Raw genomic sequence first — 24,846 nt, 5'->3', positions numbered from 1 at the left:
AGACTTTACACTATATAAGACCACATGTCGCACAATCCAAACTATCTTCGCAATCAATGACATTTATTGTCTTAAATACAGATTGGGACAATGGGGCCTTTTACACTTACAGTGTGAGGGTACAGTTGGGCTCTTTTTTTTTTTTTTTTTTTTTTTTGACGTGTTTTGCTGTCAACAAGCCACAAAGATGCTTGCATAAACTCAGGTCCAACTTGATGCTCTTGATTAGGAATGAAAAACGGTTCTCAATTTCAAAAAGCAGCTCTAGAATGTTGACAGGGGGGGTTAAGGATTACGTGGTTGCCGGGGGGATAGGAATTCCGAATAAAGGTATGTTAACGGGGGGGGGGTTTTAGGAATTCTCAGCCGGGGGTGCATTTTTCCTTAGTCCGTTTTGGCGTGGGTCCGAGAAAGGAAATGGTTGCATTTAATTGAGTCCACTGCGTGCACTTAGAGAGAGATAAACTTGATCTAGTCAGGCACAAAAACAAATAAAAAAATAAATCAAACAAAAGTTCAAAAAAAAGCCTTCACACTTCAGCAACACTCAAAGCTTCTGAACCTCACCAAAAATCTCTAACTTTAAGGTAAATATTTAAGAATAAAACTACTGCTTCTCACAGAAAAAGTCGTTCTAACTTGTTTTAAGTATGGCTCTTGGCTTTATATCAAAATGCTAGCTTTCAAATATGGACAATATCCAATTCGTTCTTGAAGCCACTCCAGAGTATGCTGCCCGACAACAGTTTGTTCTCAAGATCTTCAAAGCCCTGGCGGCCCAAAAAATGTCATTGCGCGATTTCCTTATATTAGCGTTCGACTCAGAGGAATCGTTCGTGAAACAAAGAGTTGGTTTTTTTGAAGGTAAAGGTGGTCCAGCAAAGATGGTGGAAATCTGGAAAGATAAAAAGACTGTCTTTGAAACGGAGTCTTTTGCCCGATCTACGGTTGCTGTCGTTGTGAAACACGTTGAGAAGGAAATGGAGCACATGTCTTCAAAAGGCTGTTTACATTGTCCCAAGAACGGACCTACTCCAGAATTTTTCGAAAACTTCTCCTTTGATCTCATTAGCAAAATTGTGGTGAAGAACGCGCCAGTTTTGACATCAGTTTTGATGGGATTTGCTAGCAACAATTTACGGGCGTCTCGAGAAGAGCGAATCATAGTGCCATTTATTGCAAGCATGTTGATGCTCCAGAAGAACCAGCAGGCAAATCAATTGCAGACGTTCTTAGGGTTTTTCTTCCGCGGAAGTGGATGCAGCAAAAGAGCCGTTAGGATGCTTTCATCCGCTTGTTTAAGTGTCTCTTATGACTCAACATCTGACACACTTCAGCGCTTGACCAAGGTAGCCTTGGAAAACGTATGTAAGCAAGTCCTCGAGAAGCCATGGATGTTGGTTTACGACAATATCAACTTCGCAAACAGGAAGGAGAACCAGCGTAAGGACAACCGTGATACTTTTGAGAGCGGCACTACGGCAACAATAATTATGGATGAGCACCTTGGCGACATTCCCTCAAGGATATATAATCAAACTCGTCCTCAAATATGGGAATTCCTTCCTGCTAACCATCACAAAAAAGGTATGCATCGATTTCATATCTCTGATGACTTGCAGCGTTATTCGGATGAGTACGCTCAGCATGCGGTTCAAATGCGCAAGATGGACGTTCTCAAGGCAACAAAGTCGATAGCAATCCCATTGCCAACGATGAAGATTGACCAGTCCTCGACCGCGGGCAATATCGAGGTCATAGGGACGGTCTTTATGAGGATGCTTAAGCTGCAAAAGCCGTGGTTTGAAGGCAGGTCGGTCATTATTGGAGGTGACCTGCTAACCGTTGCACGTGTAGTCTCCGCCCAACAGTGGCGTATAACGGATGTCACCAGGTTCGATCGTTTAGAATGGGCAATCCCAGTGATGCAACTCTTTCATCTTCAGATGAATCTTGCGGCCACGATTTTCAAGACGCATTATGGTTCTAGCTCCACAGGAGGTTCCAAGCGAATGGTACAAAGAATTATGGGAATGAGCTTCTGAAACTGGCCTACGGGATTCGATGTCTTTGGTCGCCTGAGCTTAAGAAGGCTATTATGCGTTCGTGGCTGATTAATACCTCTGGTAGTGATGATGGGTGGATCCCAGCTGACATGTTTCAGGAACATTCTAACCGTCTGATTAAATCAGCCCATGCAGCTAAAGGCAGTAATATGAGCTGGGAGTATCTTGCGCATTCAATCTCAATGAACATTCACCTGGTTTCCAAGGTTGACTCGAAGATTGATTCCGAGTTCAATTTGTCTTTCAACAGCCAGGCTCATTTTGAAGTATCCAAGGAAGGCGATATTCAAACCGTCATATCTGAACTTCGGCATTTTGGTATTCTTGAACATGAACCGCCTCATGATATGATTCCAAATACAAAGCCTGTCAGGGATCTCTATACAGAAGGACTCCAAAAGTTGGTCCAAGGGGGTATTAGCAGACTTTATGACAATAACCACGAGGCAGATGAGCATGATGACAATCTAGAGAACATATAAGTTCGATGTGCCAGACGAAGTGCAAGCGAAATTACCATTATGATTTTGTACGACCAATTTTTTTTAGCTATTTTTTAAATATATTTTGCCAATGTAACTGTACAGTCGAACTTGCAATATCTGGACATCCCACTGTCAAACTTGTCCGGATATTTGGCGGATAATAATTAGGTTTTACTGAGTTGGGTGGTATTCTAAACTTTATAAAATATATATACAGTCCTCTGTTAGGCACAACCCTCCACACAGACATGATTTTTTTTTTTTTTTTTTTTTTTTTTTAAAAAATACGAGCTTATCTTCGCCTCTATCCCTCTCTTCTCTCTCTCTCCTCCTCCTCCTCTCTTTCTCTTTTCTCTATTCCCTTCATCTTAGGTTCCCCATCATTATTTTCTTTATCATCATTCATTAGCCAACGGCTTCCGGGGGCCATATATTCAACTTCTTCACTCTCCAATCACACCTCATCCGAGATCTATTCACGATTTAGTTCCTCTATCAGAGTACATGGACTTTATTGATTCACAATTCTACTTTCATTTGAGTTGTCCGTCTAGCTTGCCTTCTTCCTGCATCTCCGGAGCTCATCTTGCAGATCAACCGCCAAAACATATTGCTTGATATTTTTTAATTCGATTGTCGGCGTAGGATCCACACGATTTGCTCCAATTCTGTAAGTTTTTTTCTTGAACTCTTCGGCCATGTCTTGCGGGACAACAAAAATAAATACAACCTCGTCAGAGGAGCTAATCCACTTTTTATCTTGCAGAGTTTTCAGAAGTTCCTTGAAGTTTTTACTTTTGATGCCATGATTCTTGTTCGTTGTAATCTGGAGTAGATATTTCGGAGCTATTAACATATCCACACAAGCAAAGGTCTTACTCTTTGGCAGCCACAATGATCCTTCCATATCGTCCTTCACATATTTATCCAAAGTATGAAAGAATTTGGTTTTCGGACTTTCTTCGACTTCAATAGTTATCTCAGTGCCACCATCAATGCTCTTGGCCTTAAAGCTACGACCGCCCAGCCGCAGCATGCGCTGCACATAGTTTTGGAACATTACTCCTTTGCCTAGTGGATTACTATCGACGAGCTTTCCCAACACATTGGCCCAGGTACTCTCGTTTAATAAACCACACACCTTTTGCATAATATGATTAGAAGCCCATCGTAATTCGAATCCTTCATGATCTTCTGTTGGATAACGGTGAAAAATCTGGCTGCTATATTCCATTGAATCCCGGCCTTGCATATAATGGTTTATTATCCTTGATGGGTCCTGGAGATCGTCAAGAGCTAGCTGAAGGCGTTCTAATGCTTCCGACTCGGCTTTGGCTATTGTCCCATTATTCCCGAATACCTTTCTCGGTTTCTCGAGGACATATCTTGGCACGCCACCGATCTTGTCATAGAGCTCTTCTAAAAGGTTCTCACGGGATTTGTCAGAGTCAAAGGCCTCTTTAAAGACTCGAACCTTGTTTTTGCATTCTATTAACTCATCTAGTTCCCACGGAGCCATGTAGTACTTCCATATGACCTTCTTCATGATTTCTTGGTACCCCTTCGTGCTAGAAAGTAAAGTTTTTGGTGATACCGAGAAGATAGTCCTGGATTTCAAGAGCAGTGGTGTTGGTGAGCTGTCGACTAGGAACCAAGTGCTGGGTAGTTGCAGGAAGGATTTGAAATCCTTTATCTCCCCACTTCGAATAGTAGATCTTCCACCGAAAGCATAACACGATGAACCTTCCTTTTGCTGGATGATGATAATAGGCGGGTCTTCCTCGTTGCTAGTGGCAAGCATTCGGATGGCGAAGTATACGAGAAAGGATGATTTTCCTATACCGGCTGTCCCTGTGAGAACCATTTGGGGGTCTTCAGCCTTTATATCCCCACCTACACCATACTTCTTGATGATCTCATCGTAGAATTCTTTGTAAGTTTGTCGTACATACAGATCTTCCGTGTCGATCACAGGAAGCTTTGTCCCCAAAGGGCTGGATATCACGTCTAATTCTTGAAATGATGCGTTTTGGAGGGAAGTGGCCGTTTGGGATATTGAATAGTACAAGTCAGTCCTTCCCACCCTGACGCCATTATTACCAAGTACTGAAACCAGTTCTTTACTTGTAAGGACGGAGGGATCAGGATCGCCGTTTATTAAAGCCTTTTGGGCAAGTCCTGCTGCACTAATCGCCTCCATTAGGCTCATGTTTTCTAGCTTGACCTTTTTAGAGGAGCTCCTATCACTCTCGTCATTCTCTAGCTGATCTCGATCTCTTTTCGAAACTTTGTTAAAATTTAAACAAATAGAATAGTTTTAGAAGGCAGTTTGACGCCTTAAATCGAAACTATCAGTCCAATAAGAACTAAAGACATACCTCGCTTCGGTACTTCAACAATAATGTAAATGAGATTATCTGCTGCCTCGTCAGGAAAGTAAGTGTGGAGTTTCTCAAGTACGTTGTCAAGGGCCTTGAGTGACTCTTTAGGAAACTTGCATAGTTCCTCTACTGTTGAACCATTAGGGATGAGCTTGAGAATAAGATCCTTCGCATCGGTACCATTAAAAGTGTTTTCATTCTCTGCTTTAATGGCATCCTTTAAGTCGTCAATAGTTTGGTCGGAACGAATGATCACTGAGAATTCCGGTTCTCCTTCCACAAGGCAGAAAAGTTTCAGTTTAATTGGCTTGGAAGACTTGATGTTGTTTGTGGTTGATTTAGAGATTCGCGACATTGAAGATTTGTGTGCCAGACGTGAAGAATTTCTGATTGATTTATTCTCTCGTGCCAGATGTGTAGAATTCTTTGATTTATTTTCTTGTGCCGGACGTGTAGAGGTAGATTTATTTTCTTTTGGCATGATTGTACAGTGTTACAAGATTGCAAGGTTACAAAGGGAGTATGAGTGAGTGCTGAGAGGCAAAATTATGTTGATCTCGTACTTTATTTGTTTCTGTGAAGAAAATGAACCACGTGTTGTGCTCCTGAAACAATTCAAATCAATCAGGCGCGTAATTTTTGTGATGTATAAGAGATCCATGTTTCTCGTTTTCTTTTTTTCTTTGATGTTGATGCTCCCGAGTCCTCTGGCAATTGAGTCGTTGACTGCAGAGAACATAGATAGAGTCGAGATGTGGATAACAATGATGCCTTTGGTGGATTGGGTACCACCAATAGAGAGAAGGAGAAGGAGGAGGAGGAGCAGGAGGAGCAGCCAGTAAAAGAAAAGCTAATGAAGGATGAGGACTAGACAGCCCCTGAGATGATTGCTGTTGTTGGCATTGATTGTTGTAAATATATTGCATAAAGTTGAACGTATATTGGTGATATTGGTGTTGCTGATTGATCTTGACATGATACTGCTGTAATTGTGCTCCTATCTGATGTGGTTCGAGCTGATGCTGTAGGTGCTGTCGTTGCTGTTGCTGTTGCTGTTGCTGCTCTTCCTGCTGCTGCGGTCGTCGCTACAGCCCTTTTAATTGTTGCTGTATGAGTTGAGCGGTGCTATTTGAACTCTTCGAAACTTCCTATATATTATTATCCGGACAAGTTTGACAGTGGGATGTCCGGATATTGCAAGTTCGACTGTACATCAAGTGCAGAAAATTAATTCATTACCCTGTAGGTCCTTGCAATCAAAAGAAAAAAAAAAAAAAAAAAAAAAAAAAAAAAAGAACACGCGTCTATCCAAACAATTTTCTGGATTTCGTTTGTTTTGTGGATGATAAAGCTGTTTCATCAACTATTTGTTAGTTGCCATATTTATTCTTCAAAGCTGTGGAGTAATCAATGATCTTAAACTGTGGCCTTGGTGTGGAAGTTCGGATATGGGGGACGGTGGCAGTATGGGCGCATCCGATGGGCAGTCTAGTCGCCACGACCGTAAGCTTGGAGAAGTTGGTATTTCGGAAACATCCATCGACAGGATCTCTTGAACTGCAGCGGATTCTTTTCTGGGCAAGTCTAGTTCTAAAAATTCGCCTGGAAAGAGTGGCAAGGGTTGTGTATTTGGGTTGGAGTTGCTCCGGAAATCCCTGGAGATCGGGGCAGGACGGTGCAGCAATTGATATTTATCCCCATACAGGAAACTTCCGCCTTCCAGCGGCTTATCGGCGCATCTGGTCTGCACAGTATGATTGTCTCCAGTTGATCCCTTTAGGTACACCGCTACATCCCGTAGCTGGCTGCCATCATTGATATCTGCATTCAATCTCTTCAATATTCCTGCCACCTGGCTCAAGTGGAAATCGAAGAACGGTGTCCATATTGTCAATTCGTTGATTGATGCAGTATCTGTGATCTTCCCAAAATTATCCCCCAATTTTTCGAGCACCTTCTCAGGCAATACGCAGCTGGGAGTGGCTTCGCTACATATAGGATATAGATCTCGGTTAAATGCTTCAAGTCGCCACGAAACCAAGATATCCTTTGCAAGCCTCTTCTGTTCGGCAGTCCGAGGCGCACTAACAGATACCTGTTACGTACCGAGGCTTGGGAGTGCACCTCAGGTGCACTTCCATTTTTATTCATAAGGTCAGAATATCATGTGACGGTCATAGAGAGTCCTTGATAAAAGGCTCTCGTTTGACAATAATAAAAACAACTTTTGATCTCCTTGACTTCTAATATCTGAAAAACATCTCAATACCCATTTTGGAGCACGCTTTAGGACATCGTTGTGCGACACATCTTCGTCCAGGCAAGGCCTACACAAATCACAGCAGTCTTCAGTGTATCCAGGCGGGTTTTGGAATACGTTGTTAAGTACAGCTCTTCTGCACAACTTAGTGTTGATGAAGTCGTTGACAGCTTGATCAAACTTCATGCGTTTGGGGGCCGCTCTTCCGACTGCTGCATCCTTGGAAAGCTTGCTGTTAACTTCACCGTCCGCTACTAAGACAATGCCAACCCCTTTCCGCTGTGGATCGCGGGCTGCGCGCCCGAGTCGTTGAACAAGTGATACTACAGAGTCGGGTACGCCGACTTGAACAACTCGATCGATATCACCTATGTCGCATCCCATTCCTGCCGCTTCTGTTGAAAGGAGTAGCAAGATTTCTCCCTGTGCGAACCGCTCCAAATGGTGAATTTTGCCCTCTTCAGATAAATTAGCATGAAAAACGTCGATTTTAGACGCGTTGCTGCCGGCCACGCTTTTTAAATGCTCGAAAACCCCCATCATCTCGTTCTTTGCGTCAAAGTAGGCAATAGTCTTTTTTTTGAAATTCAAGAGGGAGTTGAAATGTGAGTAGCGCTCGCCCTTTTTCCTGCAGTATATCTTCACCTCATATCTGATGTTTGGTCGATCATTCCCAAGATTGATGATTAGAGGATCCTCCATTCGTATTGCCCGAGTAACGTCTCCTAGTAGATATTTGGGGAGCGTAGCCGAAACAGCAATAAAAGGTATATTTCGGATCGTAGGTCGAAAGGAGAAAATCATTGAATATGCCTCCCTGAATTTATCGCCCCATGTACTCACAACATGGGCATCATCTACAATCACGGCCAATAATTGCTGTTGCCATCTCTTATTTCTCCAGATTCCTTTTAAGTGGTCGCTTTCAAACAAGAGCTCAGGGGTTACGAAAACAGCCCTGTAGATACCCTCGGAAAGATCCTTAACTAGTTGCTCGTTGGAGGTAATTTGATCCCCAGCAGATAAAGCTACATTCCTGATCTCAAGTTTGTTTAGCTTTGCAGATTGTTCCCACATAGTCGCCTTCAGAGGGCTTATTATAAGGATAGTCTGCTCTAGCCAAAGAACCGGAGGAAGGAAATAGACAAGCGTTTTGCCCCATCCGCATGGCGCGATTAGGACACAATCTGTTCCTTGGTCAATACATTGGATGACCTTTATTTGATCCTCCTTGGGTGTCAATCCAAACTTCCGCTCACACTCAATTTTGACAATCTCTGGAGTGATCATTATAGTTACTATTTTTCTTTTTTTTTACACGAGGATATGAGAAGCGCAGCGAACAATGGTGGCGCAGCCATAGATCAGATCAAAAGAACGGACAAGAACAATTGTAGTTCATCTTTTATTATTCTTTCTTTCTTAAATATTTACCTTGAAGTTAGATATTTTTGGTGAGGTTCAGAAGCTTTGAGTGTTGCTGAAGTGTGAAGGCTTTTTTTTTGAACTTTTGTTTGATTTATTTTTTATTTGTTGTTGTGCCTGACTAGATCACGTTTATCTCTCTAAGTGCACGCAGTGGACTCAATTAAATGCAACCATTTCCTTTCTCGGACCCACGCCAAAACACTCAAAAATTCTTCGCCCCTCTAGTTATGTGTGACCTAAAAAGGAAACTGATATGTTTCCGGTCACATTTCAAACTAGAGAGGGCTGGGTCGAGCCTAGGGTTGCGATACTGATAATAAAGAAGCTTTTTATTTTTTATTTTTTATTTTTTTTTTGACCATTACATGTACATAAATTGTGGGGCTCTCCCAGATGTTCCACCTCTTTCTTTTATTCACGCACTGCTGGAACACATCCCTCCGTGTAAAACTAAGATAATGAGCTCCAACAATGCTTCTTCTTTATCATCTTCGCCCCAAAGCACTGAACAATCTTTCACCGATCTCATCACTGCTCTTCGAAAAGAAATTGACGATTTGCGTCGTCAAAATGATGAACATCGTGAAACAGGGCACAATCTACACGTTGTCAGCAAACAGACAGCAGTGACCTTTTACCCCTATGAAAAGCTCATTGAATACGTCCCTTCAGCAGAAGGTCGACACTTCTTTAATTCACGGATCCCTGAGGACGACAAAATTTATGATATGGCAGACTTCCACCTCAATGCCAACATGTCTTACACAGCTCCGCTCACCAACGTTCCCAGCCAGTCTGGTATCTCAAAATTTAACTTGGCTATCGACAAAGAACTGGCCCAGATCCAGAGCATGCTGGCTCACTGCACAAGGCCAATCGACACGTACGCCTCAGAAATCGTCAACAGAGGTAACCCTGACGAAGAGTGGTCGGCTTCATCGCTGGCAATTCTTCATGTCATTCGAGTCATGTTGGAAAGAATTGCAACTCACATTACTAGGACCCGCGAGCAAGTCGTACTTCGTTCTCTGGGGCACACAATCAAACCAATAGGCTCCACACCTCCAATTCTCGAGGCTGACAAGATTGCTGAATCCAGAAAATTCACTGAGGTCGTTCGTGAATCGTCAAAACGATTATACAGGTCAGACAGGTCATATTACAAAGGCAAACATACTTACCAACCACATAGACGCAACGATCGATATAATAATTAAAGGAGCTCACGCGATCGCTGGATTGACTATCGCAATGAGACGTCTAATCAGTCGCATCGACGCTCCCCTTCGAGATCGAGGCGGTCACCATCGCCCAGTCCAAATAGGAATGGCAACAACAGGAGCGGCTCTCGGTACAGCAAGGGAAAAGGACGGGGAGGGAAGTCGAACAACTTAGTGGGCGGACGACTTCACCTCTATCAGTGTGCTTGGCAGCTTCTGTCCGACTCCGAGTGGGTCAACTCCGTGATAACAGAAGGTTACAAAATCCCATTCCATACAGAGCCGCCAAGCCGCTCACCTCATCGGACCATGAACTAGTTTTCCAATCACGAGAAGGCGGTCATTGAACAAGAAGTGATAGCGCTGTTACACAAGAGAGCCATCGAGGAGGCGACAGGTCCAGGATTTTACAGTCGCATTTTCGTTATTCCAAAAAAGATAGGCGACATCAGACCAGTATTGAATCTCCGTCCATTGAGCCAATACATCCAAAAAGGGTCTTTCAAAATGGAAACACTCCATCAAATATGCAATTTAATAAAGAGAAACAAGTATATGACCTCCATAGATCTGAGCGATACGTTTTTTACATGTTCTGGTTCACCCATCATGCAGGAAGTACATGTACCTTCGGTTTCAATGGAAAGGCAAAGCGCTTCAGTTTTGAACCCTTCCATTCGGCCTATCACTGTCACCCCTTGTCTGTACCAAGATGCTAAAGCCCGTACTTGGTTGGGCCCGTCGAAAAGGTATTATCGTCTCCGCTTACTTGAACGACATACTAATTATTAGCCTTTGTCCTGTCAGCACTTATAGTGTGTACTGCCTACGCACTTATTCTTACGGTCGTGAGATAGCGAACCCTAAAGATGATGCGACGAAGATAATCCCATTGGTACGTAACCTCACCGACCTTTGCTTGCCTATTGGCTCGGAACGCATCAGCAAGCGTATCGAATCCATCAATAGGCTCAGGCCAGTACAAGACAAGAACTACAATTCGCGAGATCCACTATAAGCTATTTCAGTATTTTGTGAGGATAGAAGGTTTTCTACAGAGGGAGATATTCTAGAATTCTTCAAGAGAGACATTGGCTTGGTGAATCGTTTACCACCATTTGCAGGGACATTTTAGATGTCCTGGGATAGAGTATGGTTTGCCCCGGTTTGATATGTCTTCAACAGGGCGGTGACGTCAATAAGTCAGACACAATTCTATTCCCAATAGAGGTAAAGCAGCCTCGGGAGCTTCATAATGTGGAAAGATTGCACGATGCTATTACTCAGGAAATACTGCCAGGAAGTATATAACTGGACCACTGGATATAGTCAGACGGTTATTTGGCCATATAGTTGAGCTTATTAAGGACCACCCTTGCTTCCAGCCCACCGGTAATAAGGGTCAAGCAAGCGTCAAAATTCAAATGATGGTTGCTCTCCAACGACTTATGCACAATGGATCTCTGGCTTCCTACGAGTCGATTGGCCCTTCTATGGGTGTATCTGTTGGTATCGTACACAAGTATTACCAGCGGGTTGTTACTGCACTTTGCGCCAAAGCCAACGATATCATCAAATGGCCCGATGCCAACAGAAAAGCGGAAATTAAGTTGGCGTTCGCAAAGAAAGGATTTCCAGATGTCGTGGGTTTCGTTGATGGGACTGATCTTCCTTACCTGTGCGCCCCATCTTGGAAGCGAGACATTTGGGCTACAAGGAAAGGACGCTTCGCAATGGGGACGACAGCGATTTGCGATCATGATGGTATCTTTACAGCATTTTATACAGGCTATTATGGGCCTTGGCGCGATTCTAGTGCATTCAAGAGAACGAAGCAATTTACAAAAAAACAAGAATATTTTTTTGGGGAGGAACATCTATTGGGAGACGCGGCATACAAGTCGTCGCCCACCCTAATGACAGGCTACTCCAGAATGCAAGGTCGTACCACCAATGCAAAGGAATTCAATAAGCATCTCAGCCACGTTCGAGTAAAGATTGAACACGCATTTGGGATGCTCAAGGGTCGTTTTCCATCTCTGACTTCGTTACGACTTAGAATTGTAAGACAAGAAGACATTGAGGTATCTACAGCCCATGTACTAGCCTGTGTCGTCCTTCACAATGTCCTCACGAGACTTGATAAAGATGATCAGGAACTCATGGACCCTGATTCAAAAGCAACATTAGAGCAAGGACAGGAACAACAAAAATGGGTACGTGAGGTGCAAGATGGAGTGACTGAGGGATTCCAAGCACAGGAATGTCTTGAAGAAGACATTGACTTTAGTGATTGGAAAGCAGTATAACGCTACGATGCAGCAATGAAGGTACTTGGCGATATCAAGCGAGCAAAACTAAAAGCGATAACGTTTAATGAGACATCACTATAGAAATAAGAATCTCCTATGAAGAGTATGAAGAGTGTTTCGAACAACTTGACTATTATTATGAGCTGTACCAAACCTAGTTGGCGAAGCACTGTTGGACCTGGACCTGGGATTGTAAACATTCACATTAGTAATACTGCGGGCGTCACTTTCTGGGAATTGCAATTTTCTTTTTTCTAATGCCAATTTAAGCTCTCTCTCTCTTGTAATTCCAGTTCACGGCCCCGTAGTTCCAGCTCGCGCTCTCTCTTATAAATCGAATGCCTTTCTTCCTCAATTTTTAGCCTACTTTTTTTCTCTTTCCTCCTCCATTTTTATCCTGATTCTTTCTATTTCCATTTTTTTGATTATCATTTCCACTTTTGTTTTTTCGGTCTCGCGCATAAAATTCACCACTTGAATTATGTCATTTTGCTGTGATCCTTTTGTCTTTGGTGGGGCTGACAACGTTTCCTGGTTTGATTTCATTATTGGCTTTGTTGACTTTGTTGACTTTATTGTAACAATAGTCGAGGCTGCTGATGTTGCGCGTCTTCCGTAGTCACCAGGGCCAACATCATCGTCACCACCGTTGTTACCATCATCGTTGTTTTCGTCATTGTCTTCGCTCGTGCTACTTTCAGTATCTGACCATTCCACATCTTCAACGTTATTCTGGACGACATCAACCTTGACACTGGCCCGACGCGTCATGGGGGGGAGGGACAAATGATTCGTTATCATGAACAACGATATCATCATCGCCTGATATTGAACCAGCCTCGAACAGGATGAAGAAATAGTGACATCTATAATTCGTCTGTTCGTCTATGGTTAGGCCATCAGGTTTATCACTATTTTCAGTTGAATTGTAAAAAGTGCATTCCTTGCAAAAGATCCTATACATGGCTTCCACTTTGTTTTTTACTTGGCTTTCGCCAATCTCCAGTTTGCTTTCTTCTGTAGTGAATTTCTTGTTGAGCCCTCACATCTCGTTTCGATCGGCGATCTTTTTTTGCCTTTCCTCTTGCTGTTAAAATTGGCTAATTTTCGGGAAGCGCCATCTGCCTAGCAATATATGTTTCGTGCTCTTTTTTGAAAGAGAATGATGGCCCTCTACCTGAAATGCCTTACTGTGTCTTTAACTCTGATGACTGTAACGATGACGAAGATGGTCGTTTGCGAGACGCCAAAGAGTCGTGTGTCACTGTCGCCGCTTTACGTTTAAGATTTGTTCGTGAAGGTTGTCCAGACAGCTCAACGTGGTAGGCGTTCGAGCCCGATGAAATGGAGGACATCGCACCAAGAGGAGGCGGAGACAAAGAATGAGTAGGGGGAGTAGGGGAGCGGAAGGAGGAAGCAGGAGAAAGTGGAGCGGGTAAACTCGGTCTGAAAGTTTGCCACAGGATAGCCCGGGTTGGATAGATAAAGTAGAGCGGAGGTTGGGATGAAAGAGAGAGGTGAACCCCCCAACGTTCTACAACAATGGAGCGAAATGGATTTGGTTAAACTTTCTCGATTACCTTTAATTGATCGAACAAAGACAACAAGCTTCACATTACCTGGACTACAGGGCGCTGTCGACCGTGCTGCGAAAGATGCAACTGTTGATGGTGTTGAAATTGATGAATTTGCTGATGACGTTGAATTTCCTGCTGCTGGTGCCAGTGTTGATGTACACGCGTTGGTTGAGCAGATTTGTTGTTGGCATACAATGGGCGAGTCCTAATCAGAGGCGCTTCATTTTCATTTTCATTTTGATTGATGGTTTGTTGTTCTTGAGCAGTAGAAGAGTGATCAAGCTCGCTTCTGTCGCTTTGTTGGGATGTTTTTTTTTTTTTTTTTTTTTTTTTTTTTTTTCTTTCACAGCTTGAAAAGCCTCAATATCGTGCTTTCATCGCACGAAGTCCATTTTGCAGAAATGAAAAGACACAATTACCCCCTATAAAATCACTTTTTGAGCAGAGAAGAAGAAAAGCTATTCATTTGTGGGGTTTCAAAATTAAGCATTTGGCCCAAATAAATTGGCGCGTCTCTTTCTAAAAAACACAGTCAACAAAAAGGCCAGTCAGTGAATATGAAATGCGCCTCCAGAATTGGGCGTATTTTCGAAAAAACAAAAACTGAGGCTCTTGACCTTCTCACAAGTAATCACACATGTACATCATGAAGCGATCTGAAATCTCTCAGTCATCTACTTTGTCACAGAATGAACAGCCTAAGGAAGTTTCTGCAGCAGCCGATTCTTCTTCCAAAGTACCGACTGCGATTACAAAGACGCCCAAGGGGCGCTTCACAAAGCAGGATATCGAGAGCATTCTGACATGGTTAGAGTATCCTCCAAATTTTAAGTCTGTGTTTGGTTACGGAGGTCAAACAATTATTGGCAAGCCTCATCAGTCTTCTTACCGAGGCTGGGCAACTTTGGCGCAAGTTGTGTCGAAGCAAAACAAAGGTAGAGACTCACTTAATACCAAATCTGTGCAAGAGCGTTTCCGTCGACATCTTAAGCTTTTTACAGAAACCAAAAAGTTGGAAAACCAGACAGGGTTTGGTGTGACTGACGAGGATCGCAAAAAAGGGATCTACACAACTAAGCACAAGCTCGAAAAAATGTGCATCTGTTATGCGAGAACGGATGCTCTCTTTGATCCAAGGGCAAATGTCGCTCCTCTGTTCACATTTGGTTCCGGATGTGAAAATGGTTCGGAAAATAGCCAGGAAGACATTGAAAAGGTTCCATGTCGTCGATTGATCGGTGAGGAAGAGGAGGTTATGGATCTCAACAAACCGATTGGAAATCAAGAAGCGATTGAGAATGACCAGTTTCTTGGAGATAGCACCCTAGCTGATAATGCCTTTGATAATAGCTTTTATGATGACTTTAGTGCTGGCACTGAATCTGACATGGGAGCAAAAGGAGAGGGAACTGATCTCAATGATGAGAGCAGCAAGGACATTAGTGATCTTTCCATCCCTTCCATCTCTTCCATCTCATCGTCCGTGCTGCATAGTAACCGGAAGCGAAAATTGACCGTTGCTGGATCGTTGCAATCTTCAGTCGCCAGGAAGCGGTCCCGGGTGATAGAAGAACGCAGAAAGCCGCCGACACTAAATCTGGGTAGTTTTCCGGAGACGCCAAGAAAATCATTCTATTCATCGTTTGAACTTATCAGTGGTAAGGCCTAACCAATCAATTGAGCATTTTTTTTTTTTTTTTTTTTTTTTATTTTTAATCAACATCCACAATTGGTATAAAAGTGCTCTAATATTTTTCATCTAAAGCCAAAGAAAATATAGAAATGATGAGGCTAGAGCTGGACAAAAAGCGAATGATACTCGAAAAACAAAAGATTGAAGAGCAAATGAAGAGGGAAGACCGGAAACTTGAACTTGAAAAGCAGAAAATGGAGAAGGAGGATGCGCGAGAGAAGCAGAAGATTGAGATTGAGAAGCAAAAGATGGAGCAAAACTTCAAAGTACAAACTATGCTGCTGATGAAATCAGCGATCGAACAAGGCATGACCATCGAACAGATTCAGTCATTAATAAAATTGCTTCCTTAATATATATATATATTGTCATATTTATTATTTTCGTCTTTAATTTCGCAAAGATAACAATCCCTTTGCATACTTTATTTCCAAACTCATTTTCTTCAAATCCTCCTCTCTAAAATCATTAACGCTCTTCTCAATTCCTTGCTGGGGGCACTGGATTGCCTTCTTCAAAAATGTCCTCCAAGTACATTTCCCTCCCATGCATCTCCGAGACTTGCGAGCATGTTATGAAGTTACACAGCACCTTACCCATCGAACTAGAATCTGCATATCTGCCTCGGATCGGATTTGTTGTCTCATCTCCCGTAAGGAGCCCCATCGAGACTTCAAGATTCCGATGCAATGCTCGATCCTGACGCGAGCTTTTGCAACCCAATAACTGAATTCCCTATTTTCAATTTTGTTTGTTACAGGAACCTTGTATGGTATGGAGGGGGGGGGGGACACAAGTCCTTGATAAGTCATATGCTGAGTCCGAAAGAAGGTGTTCTCCAGGCGAGAAGAATCGAGATGGTTGTTGGTAACGAGGCAGCTCTTTGAAAACAGCGGAATCACCCCAGGAACCAGGGGAAACCAACATGTATTCCGATGATATGCTTATCTACATCGCAGATAACCTGCATTGGAACGGAATATCTAATAATGAAATGATTAATAGCCTCTGTGCTGAAATTGATAACGGTCATAACAAGGTATTCAAGTGTATCCAAACCTCTTCTTGCGGTCAAAGTAAACTTCTCCATTTATGGCAGGCTTTTGTGCAAGAGCAAGGGTAGTCCCATCGATGCACCCAATGCAGCCGGGAAGGCCTTCCTCCTTCATGACTTGGACTAGCTCTCTCCTCCTTTTGGCGTCTGGTCAGACAATCCAGTCATTCTTCATGTCCCACAAGGCTTGCAAATTACGGTTGGTATAGAGCGTTACCATTCCAGTACCAATTCCAAAGGCAAGTTCGAGCTCCGAGAAAAGTTTTCGGCGATCAGAATTGAACGGCATTTTTATATCGGAAAGTGTGAATTGGAGATGAAGGAATGTTCTCTTTTTTTTTTTTTTTTTTTTTTTTGGAATGCTCTTGATAAAAAGAAAAGGGATCTTTTTTGGCAAATAAATTTTTCCAAATAAACCGATTTTGAAACCCTATTCTTTGTTTAGTAGATCAAATAAATAATTCTTTATTACAATCTTTCTTTTCTCTAAAAAAAAGGGTTTAAAATAAAAAAAAAAAAAAAAAAGAGAGAAAAAACAACCTGCAAAATAAAATAAAATAAAATAAAATAAAATAAAATAAAATAAAATAAAATAAAATAAAATAAAATAAAATAAAATAAAATAAAATAAAATAAAATAAAATAAAATAAAATAAAATAAAATAAAATAAAATAAAATAAAATAAAATAAAATAAAATAAAATAAAATAAAATAAAATAAAATAAAATAAAATAAAATAAAATAAAAAATAAAAAAAAATTCTCTGCTCAAACAAGTCCAAAGCCGTTTGAATTCTCAATCGCTGTCACTAAACGCTCCTTCATCTTCTTTTTGCTCGAATACTCTGGAAGCAACAACCGTGAAAAGCACGTCAAGGCCGTCGGTAACCGATCCGAATCCGGACCGTTCCTCTGGATCACAAACATCAAATCCTTCAGTCCTCTAATCGGCACCCGATCACTCCCTGTCACGAACACCAACAGCTGTTTGTGTTGTTCCGCTGTAAAGTCTTCATGAACAATCTCCCAAAATTCCTTAATCAGAGTGTGATTTGGACTATACCCATCATCATATAGACAGCTTGCTTCAAGATCGTGCATATCCAGATCAGAGTTCCCACAGAGCAAAAGCTCCAATTCTTCTGGTCGTAAAAGCTATTCATTGGAGGAAAAAAAAAAAAAAAGAAAAAAAAAAAAAAAGTTAAGACCTTTTTTCTTTTATGATTCCTTATTCTGAGTGTTTACGCAAATTTTCAATTTTCGAGCCTCCCATACCTTAAGCGCCTCCCCACCACAAATCTTCTCAAATCCTCGTTGGAATGCCTCAAATTCTTGTTGGATATGTTGATGGACATAATGGTTCATGTATGCTTGGACATATTCCTCTCGGTTCTCATTCGTCACTGGAATGTCATGTCCTCCCGGTACAAGAGGAAGAGTCGTGACTTGCCCCATGTGTTCATAAGAGATCTCGAATTCGCGCATGAAAACATCGTACACATCCCCGTCTGTCCATGTAAGCATTTGTCCTAACCCTTGACCCAAAGCCTAAAAGAAGAAGAATAAAGAAATGACCAAGTTAGTGGCATATTCTAGCAAAATCAAATAAATAACAACTACTTGAGATATTAAAAAAAAAAAAAAAAAAAAAAAAAAAAGTGCATACCGGAAAAGATTCCATGAACGAGTCAAGACTAATTTCCCATCCTAGCAGTTTGCGATAGACGACAGTCGGGAATCGAACACCCAGGATTACACCATTATACAGTGCTAATCCAACAAGGATACCCACCAACTCATATTCCACTAGTCTCATCCGGATATCCTTCTCTGTCATCTCCACATGACTTGATCCATCTAAAACACCCTCAAACCACCAACAACGTCCTTCTTCCAGTTCCTTGAACAGCCCAAACTGTGCATCAAAAACCTTTTCAACAATGATCTGAAAGAATTCCTTGGTCACACCTCCTTGATCCATCCCCTCTTCTCCAACATCAACAAAGGCCACTTTGAGAGGCTTCTTCAAATCCGAATGTTTCCTAGTGATCTGCTCAAACGCTTCTTCCACAAGGCGGCTGCGACTGAGCTCAAGAACAAGGTATGGCGATGATCCAGCTCTTATTCCTTTCTGAAATTCTCGGGTAGATGCTGTCATTGTCTCGGGAAGGAGACGCTGTGCGTGGTCCGCAAGCGCATGACGAACACATGCTTCCTCATAGTGGCCCGCCATCTGTGTCAAAGCGTCCAGATTTAGAATATGAGATTTGGATGTTGGTGAAAGAAGGAAAGGGTAATCGAAATATGAAAATGCTTTTTGGTCCGAGCTATAATATTACCAAGCATAATAAAACAGTTGACCGTATCCAACATTTAGTACAGAATAGTATAGTATAGTATAGCATAGTATATAACAATGACGGTTTGGTGTCCATGTGGTTTCATTATGATACCATACCTTTTGCCCCATCCTTCACGCCAGATTTGGTATTCATCCTTGAACTTCAATGCCTCCATGACGCCAGAATAAAAGTATTTATATGAAATGGTGGACGGAGCCTGTGGGATAGCTGTCTGTCTACCTTCCATAGCCTTCTTGATAGCTAAGCGTCTTTGCTTTTCCTGTTCACGACGTGCACCAATATTATTTGCCTCATAGAGGATGCTTAAGCCCTTTACTGCGCAGATTGCTGGATGGTTGGCACCTGTAGGTCGAGGCGTAAAATGGGCTGAGAGATACATTTTGAATAGTGTCACCAATTGTGCCATCCCTTCTTCGTCCATGTATGAAAGCCATTGTTTCAGAGTGCCGGTATCTGAGAACGCTGTGAATATCAACAAAATACGACGAAGAAGAGTTTCTTGATAGGGTTGCTCAAACAGGAAGGGATTCTTTTGAACAAAACAAAACAAAAAAAAAAAAAAAAAAAAAAAAAAAAAAAATTAACACATATAAAACTGTTGGATGGAAACCAAAGTTACAAAAAATCAATTACTAACCATGAGAAGAATGATGATAGCTCTCATCTCCTGCTCCGTCCAAGTTTTGTACCCATTTGCAGCCTCCTGTTCCAGCTCTAATCGAGCCAACAGAATCTCCATGGAATTAGTCACCTGGATCGCGAAAATGGTTCGAGGTTTGAGTTCAATCAACATCTCATAACACTCTCGCAAAGCCTCCAAATTAATGCCTCCGACGATGATCCTTGTATGAGATGATTCCTCTTCGAGTTCACAGCTATCTTCATTCACCAGGAAACTGGAGCCTAAAGCAGATGCGGACGAAAATACGGAACGCAAAGAGTCCACCAAGAATGTCGAATCGCCTTCCTCAAGACATGCTGAGGACGAAACTGTGGAACGAGAGGGAGATCCAAATCTGGAATGAGAAATGGGATCGTCGACATCTGAACTTGAAAAAGGTGAAAGTGTACCCTCTTTGCTTGATAGGTTAATCTGATCGACATCCAGTTTCGGGTCACTGTCCCCATCTATACTTTCCAATGATCGAACACTCTCGTCTTCAGAGAGCACAGGTTTGGCCGCCGCAAATGTTTGATATTCTAGTACAAATTCCTGATCATCGTCTCCAAGCTCTAGGAGTGAGAGAGATTTGATGCTGTTGTCCATATTTCTTTCGTATTCCGAATCAAGGTAATTGGATGTCGTGTACAAGAGTCTATCCTCTTCCTCAGGAGTCTGCATCCCTGTAGCCTTCATAGGCTGGAATCCCTTACATATCAAAAGCTCTGGTGATCGAGAACCGAGATCAGGTGAGGAGGAGTTGTATGTCTTAATAGCCTGTCGTAGCAGCTGCAAATTCAAATAGGGAAGTACAACCTTCGATTCTTGAGCCTCACTTATAGAGGATCTCCTGCTAGATGATGAAGACGACGGCAATGGCGGCAGTGGTGATGAAAGACCGCCGTAAGAACTAGCACTATCCAGAGCTGGTGTATGTGTTGACCAATCTCGACAAACAATACTATCTCCATCAGAACTAGTTGAGCTTGAAGAGTCTCGCCAGTGTGTGCTTCGTGAGTAGGTATAGGGGGTTTGGCCTAGAGTCTTCTGCTCCGAGTGATCCGAAAGGGGTTGAGACGATGAAATGTCTATTGTGCGTCCAGGCTGATGGTGTAACTGACTTTGATCGAAAGGCTTTTGATCATTAAGATCTGTATCCACTGAATATTTGCATTCATCATCAGTTGATGATGAAGTGTAAGATCCATCGCTATCAGGATCCCTGCTGGAGCCGAATATTGGTTGAAAGGCTGTGTTTTTGGTACTATGTGGGGTTGATATTTCCCGCCTATGCTTTTGATTCCTCTTCATTGGAGCTCCTTCATCCTGTGCTGCAGAGTGGAAAAATTGAGATAGACCCATAGTACGAGGACTGCGAAGCATCTTTGCTGAATACCCTAGCCCGACGACGTCCTCGCCCAAAAGTGTGGTGCTACCTCCATGGCGATCCTGTCCCTCATCCATTGCCTGCATCCCATCCTTGCGTAGAGATGGAGGAATACGAAAACTTTTCTTTTTTTTAACAACAAATTTTGGTGGTCTGTCAGGATGAGAATGCACGGGGCTAAATGATCGCTGTTGATGCGGCGTTTTAAATCCGTTATCCGAAGATGTTGCTTCTGTCCTTGATGGTGATCCTTCAACTTTATGAAAAGCATTGTTGGTTGATTTGAACCTTCTGGCCCTCTGAGTTGATCGAGAAGAGCGCCCCATTGGTATTCCATGGGTCTCAATCTGATCAGCTCGACGGGGTGATGAAGATGGATAGGCCTCTGAATTTCCAGGGGAAAACATGGTGGAGAATGGTGAAACTGAGAGCAAAGATCGAAACAGTGGTGTTCCTGCACGTTCCAACGGTGGCGGCGGTGAAGTACGTACATTGGTTGGGGACCCATCTCTGCTACGAAGGGGAGACGTTGGCTGTGAGGGCTTCATAGGTGAGAGAATGTGAGAGACGGAGAATGAGGGGACCGATTTTGAGTACTCGTTAGGTTCATAAAGCCGTCGGTCCTTAAGACTTCCAAAATCCTCTACTGAAGCTGCATGAGCAGGTGTTGTATTGTTGATTTTCGAAGCCATGATTTTACTTGAAAGGCTTCGACGCTTTTGTGATGATGACCGAGAATGAGTTGTAGCAGCCATGGTAGGCAGGGGTGAGTCTGGCAAGAGAATGACGGGCTCTGATGGACAATTAGTACAAAAAAAGAGTCGGGGTCTGGCAGCAAGTTGCACAGCAAGGACCGCTGCTGCATCTTTTGTCATTTTGGGTGAGGATTTGCTGGATCGACAAAGCCGGTTGGTGCAAGTAGATTGTTGACAACCCACTGTAAGCTGGTAATAGTAACGTCGGACATTACGTTCGAATGTGTGTTTGGCACGTGCCTGGCCGTCTAGTTCTGAGCCTGTTCGACTTGGTGCTGGTGAGCTTGAGAGGCTCTTTGAGAGGGTTGGGTTAGCAAGGGCCAACTGAACTGAGGGCGTATGTACCTGCAGCTTATTTTGTGAAGATTGCGTTCGGTGTCGTCGCCTTGGGTATTCTGTATTTGATTCATAAAAATTCGAGTCATTGTTGACTGGGGTTGATGGCAGTTGGGTATATTGAACAGACTGTGGAGACGTTCTATCCGTGAACTGTTGTCTTTCAAGATGAACAGATCCGCTAGGTTCGGTATAATGATTCTCAACCATATCATTCGCTCTTCCTGAGAAGGTTCTGGGAGGTGTCCTTTGGTTGTCCATGACGGATGTAAAAGCCTGTGTATCAAAAACCATTGTGAGTGAGTGGTGTGATGACGACGCCGATGATACGTGAGGCGATGAATAACTTAGGAGTGAAGAGGACGAGGACGAGGAGGTACTGGCAGAAGAAGAGCCTCGTCTGTTTCTTGAGTGGGAACTAGAAATGCCTGATGAATTGGATGAAGGAGAGGTAGACCCTGTGTTGGACATGTTGATGCTAATGCCTCCGTTGTTGTTTGGATTGCCATTAGTGTTACTGGCAGGAGGAGGATTCCAATCCTGAGTAGCAGTAGATGGGCCCATCATGTCTCGCTCTCTTTCGAGCCCTAATTTTGGAGTGCTGAGAAGATGCGGTTGTTGTTGTGAGGGCATAATCTTGTAGTTGATCTAGGTGATGCGAGGAGTAGCTCGAATGGATGTGATCTATTTCTGAATGAATAGGGATGTGTTTGTTTTGTCAGCTGTTTCGATTGCTTGTGTTAATGGTACGGAATGAGAGTGAGGTATGAGAATGGATATTTATCATGTAATGATTTGTTTGGGTAAGGAGTAAGAAATATGAGAGATGTCAAGGAATGTATATTACATTTTTATCGGGGGGTAAGGTGAGTGTGCGTAGCTGCGGAAGAGAGCGAGAGCGAATGGGGAGTAAAAGATAAAAGAGTAAAAGAGTAAGAGAAGAGAGAAGCAGACAGAAGTAAATAGAATGTATTAATGGAAAAAGTGATGAGAGCATCAACATCAAGAAATGCCTGAACAACCAATTACATTTTTAATGTATTGATGTATTTACCAAGCAAGCAGTCATACGACACACTTTTTTTCTTTTCTGAATGAAACAATTGTCAAATATGTTCTCTCGTGCTTGAGTGATCAATCATCACCAATAGAAATAATAATATTCATAGCCTCTCATGTCCACATGCACAGCCTCTGTCTCGCTGATCAGTCAAAAGAGCATTTCCTTCACAGCATTCCAAGCCCTTTGGATTCCTGGCACGAATAGGATATGCTCCCTCGGATCTAATGACACCGGATTTGGCGTCATTCAAGTCCATGCTCTGACCACTAATCCTCTTTCCTCCCCCAAGGTCTCTTCAACAGCAACAACAGCAACAGCAAAGACTTCGGATCATGTTATTCCAACGCTGCTTCTTCACTCTGAAACCGAGAAAAGAGTACAGTTTAAGTCTGGTACATTTCGTGCCAGTGCACGCTCCTCCTCCTTACCCAATCTCATCACCGGCGACTTTGAAGGGCACGTTGGACTTTGGGATCTCTCAAGAACAGAGGTGCCCCTAAACACTTTCAAAGCACATGAAGACGTCATCAACTGCATGGATGGAACTGGTTCACAGACAGGTCGACCTGAATATGTCACTGGATGTCGTGACGGATCTGTAAAGCTTTGGGACATGCGTCAAAACCATAAGGAGACAAAAGAAGTCCTACCCATTTCTAACATGTCTCGAACAAAGGGTCAAAAGGAGGCCGATGCCTGGTCAGTAGCCCTTGGAGCCACGGGTATGGACTCGGATGACCTGTTGATTGCGATTGGTTACGACAATGGGGATGTCCGGATGGTGGATATTCGAATGTACCGTCCCATCTTTGAGCGGAATATCGGTCACGGCGTTTGCTCCGTTGAGTTTGACAAGAGACAGGGTAAACCTAGTATACTGACTGCAACGACATTGGATGGTACACTCCACACATTTACTTTAGCAGTTGAGCAAACGACGGAGACAGCCGATGTGAAAGATAATGTGATCCAAGTGCAGTCTGGCGAAGATAGTACGCTCTGGCAAGTTCGTCATATACCTCAAAGGCCTGATATCCTCACTGTAACCGATGGGGGCGGCAAAATCCACATGTAAGTTGAAGCGCTTTTTTTTTTTTTTTTTTTTCCATCACAAGAGTACAAAAGTCATGTTCTTTTTTTTTTTTTTCATCGATACAATATTATTATTATATTAGGTACAAACATGGAGAAAAGGCAACAAAGGCAACATCTCTTGGATCACAAAAAATGTCGACCCAAGGCATCTTATCACTCGAGTTTAACGAGAATTTGGAAGGCATGTTTGTAGGATCTGATCTAGACAATAATCTTCAAGTCGGAATGATCCAACTCTAAGTTCTAGCATTATTTTATTTTTCTCTATATATTTTCTTAAAATAAAAAAAAAAAATAAAAAAAAAAATCTCTTATTTGCGTTTTAACGCTGCTTGCTCTGTTATAAATTCATCGTATGTTGTTGGCAAAGGCTTGGACCACTCAATAGTTTCCCGTCCGGATCTGAAGGCGCAAACTACTCGCCCGCTTGGGTATGCTGAACCACATCCATAAATGAGCTTATGTTTGACACTCCAGAGGTCTCCCATCACTATAAGATGCATCTGTAATTCTAGGCCTTGACCACATGTTCCATGTGAAGAGTCACTATGATCATGGTCATGGTCGTGGTCATGTTGACATTTTTGTTCTGTAGGCTCTAGCAGCTGTTCTTTCTTCGGCACTGGTATGACAGTCCATTTGCCAAAAGCATGGTTCACTACGCAGATCGATGTTGATGATGATTGTTGTTGTTCGGAGGTTGGTGGATT

The 24,846-nt window shown here is 42.7% G+C and overlaps 10 protein-coding genes across 10 annotated transcripts; 5 read left to right on the top strand and 5 right to left on the bottom strand.

The window, feature by feature from the left end:
- Nucleotides 1–1,115: 1,115 nt before the first annotated feature.
- BCR41DRAFT_314861 (hypothetical protein) lies at nt 1,116–2,045 on the top strand (the record flags this gene model as incomplete). The annotated part of the gene is made up of 1 exon (XM_022021192.1): nt 1,116–2,045. The coding sequence occupies one exon, from the start codon at nt 1,116–1,118 to the stop codon at nt 2,043–2,045; it is 930 nt and encodes a 309-aa protein (XP_021875521.1).
- Nucleotides 2,046–4,810: 2,765 nt separating this feature from the next.
- On the bottom strand, nt 4,811–5,413 carry BCR41DRAFT_375749 (hypothetical protein; the record flags this gene model as incomplete). Its single annotated transcript, XM_022026975.1, has 2 exons — nt 4,811–4,827; nt 4,930–5,413. The coding sequence occupies 2 exons, from the start codon at nt 5,411–5,413 to the stop codon at nt 4,811–4,813; spliced, it is 501 nt and encodes a 166-aa protein (XP_021875520.1).
- Nucleotides 5,414–6,322: 909 nt separating this feature from the next.
- Nucleotides 6,323–8,482, bottom strand: BCR41DRAFT_426754 (P-loop containing nucleoside triphosphate hydrolase protein; the record flags this gene model as incomplete). Its single annotated transcript, XM_022030770.1, has 2 exons — nt 6,323–7,027; nt 7,202–8,482. 2 exons carry the CDS (start codon nt 8,480–8,482, stop codon nt 6,323–6,325), a joined length of 1,986 nt encoding a protein of 661 aa, XP_021875519.1.
- A 507-nt stretch (nt 8,483–8,989) lies between these two features.
- On the top strand, nt 8,990–10,022 carry BCR41DRAFT_231676 (hypothetical protein). The gene has a single exon (XM_022020070.1). The coding sequence runs from the start codon at nt 9,079–9,081 to the stop codon at nt 9,835–9,837; it is 759 nt and encodes a 252-aa protein (XP_021875518.1). The 5' UTR covers nt 8,990–9,078; the 3' UTR covers nt 9,838–10,022.
- Nucleotides 10,023–11,180: 1,158 nt separating this feature from the next.
- BCR41DRAFT_296631 (hypothetical protein) lies at nt 11,181–11,450 on the top strand (the record flags this gene model as incomplete). Its single annotated transcript, XM_022020438.1, has 1 exon — nt 11,181–11,450. A coding segment is annotated over one exon (270 nt), but the record flags the coding sequence as incomplete, so codon positions are not given.
- A 983-nt stretch (nt 11,451–12,433) lies between these two features.
- BCR41DRAFT_231670 (hypothetical protein) lies at nt 12,434–13,313 on the bottom strand. Its single transcript, XM_022020069.1, has one exon. The coding sequence runs from the start codon at nt 12,969–12,971 to the stop codon at nt 12,516–12,518; it is 456 nt and encodes a 151-aa protein (XP_021875516.1). The 5' UTR covers nt 12,972–13,313; the 3' UTR covers nt 12,434–12,515.
- A 30-nt stretch (nt 13,314–13,343) lies between these two features.
- Nucleotides 13,344–14,027, bottom strand: BCR41DRAFT_426752 (hypothetical protein; the record flags this gene model as incomplete). The annotated part of the gene is made up of 2 exons (XM_022030769.1): nt 13,344–13,686; nt 13,772–14,027. Coding segments are annotated over 2 exons (529 nt in total), but the record flags the coding sequence as incomplete, so codon positions are not given.
- Nucleotides 14,028–14,349: 322 nt separating this feature from the next.
- On the top strand, nt 14,350–15,775 carry BCR41DRAFT_390704 (hypothetical protein; the record flags this gene model as incomplete). The annotated part of the gene is made up of 2 exons (XM_022028262.1): nt 14,350–15,387; nt 15,495–15,775. Exons 1-2 carry the CDS (start codon nt 14,367–14,369, stop codon nt 15,773–15,775), a joined length of 1,302 nt encoding a protein of 433 aa, XP_021875514.1. The 5' UTR covers nt 14,350–14,366.
- Nucleotides 15,776–17,244: 1,469 nt separating this feature from the next.
- Nucleotides 17,245–18,634, bottom strand: BCR41DRAFT_343263 (hypothetical protein; the record flags this gene model as incomplete). Its single annotated transcript, XM_022022326.1, has 4 exons — nt 17,245–17,631; nt 17,752–18,024; nt 18,143–18,282; nt 18,325–18,634. 4 exons carry the CDS (start codon nt 18,632–18,634, stop codon nt 17,245–17,247), a joined length of 1,110 nt encoding a protein of 369 aa, XP_021875513.1.
- A 4,457-nt stretch (nt 18,635–23,091) lies between these two features.
- Nucleotides 23,092–24,419, top strand: BCR41DRAFT_426749 (WD40-repeat-containing domain protein). Its single transcript, XM_022030768.1, has 2 exons — nt 23,092–24,112; nt 24,217–24,419. Exons 1-2 carry the CDS (start codon nt 23,154–23,156, stop codon nt 24,374–24,376), a joined length of 1,119 nt encoding a protein of 372 aa, XP_021875512.1. The 5' UTR covers nt 23,092–23,153; the 3' UTR covers nt 24,377–24,419.
- Nucleotides 24,420–24,846: the final 427 nt, after the last annotated feature.

This window comes from Lobosporangium transversale, assembly GCF_002105155.1.
Source record: "Lobosporangium transversale strain NRRL 3116 chromosome Unknown BCR41scaffold_77, whole genome shotgun sequence".
NCBI lineage: Eukaryota > Fungi > Mortierellomycota > Mortierellomycetes > Mortierellales > Mortierellaceae > Lobosporangium > Lobosporangium transversale.
The sequence above is the reverse complement of the archived record's forward strand: the minus strand, read 5'-3'. Positions and strand labels throughout refer to the sequence as shown.

Bases quoted from the DNA above. Each gene is read 5' to 3' on its own strand.
- BCR41DRAFT_231676 (XM_022020070.1), top strand. From the start codon at position 9,079: ATGAGCTCCAACAATGCTTCTTCTTTATCATCTTCGCCCCAAAGCACT.
- BCR41DRAFT_426749 (XM_022030768.1), top strand. From the start codon at position 23,154: ATGTCCACATGCACAGCCTCTGTCTCGCTGATCAGTCAAAAGAGCATT. The intron at 24,113-24,216 runs GTAAGTTGAAGC...TTATTATATTAG, and splicing joins GGGGGCGGCAAAATCCACAT to GTACAAACATGGAGAAAAGG.
- BCR41DRAFT_231670 (XM_022020069.1), bottom strand. From the start codon at position 12,971: ATGATGATATCGTTGTTCATGATAACGAATCATTTGTCCCTCCCCCCC.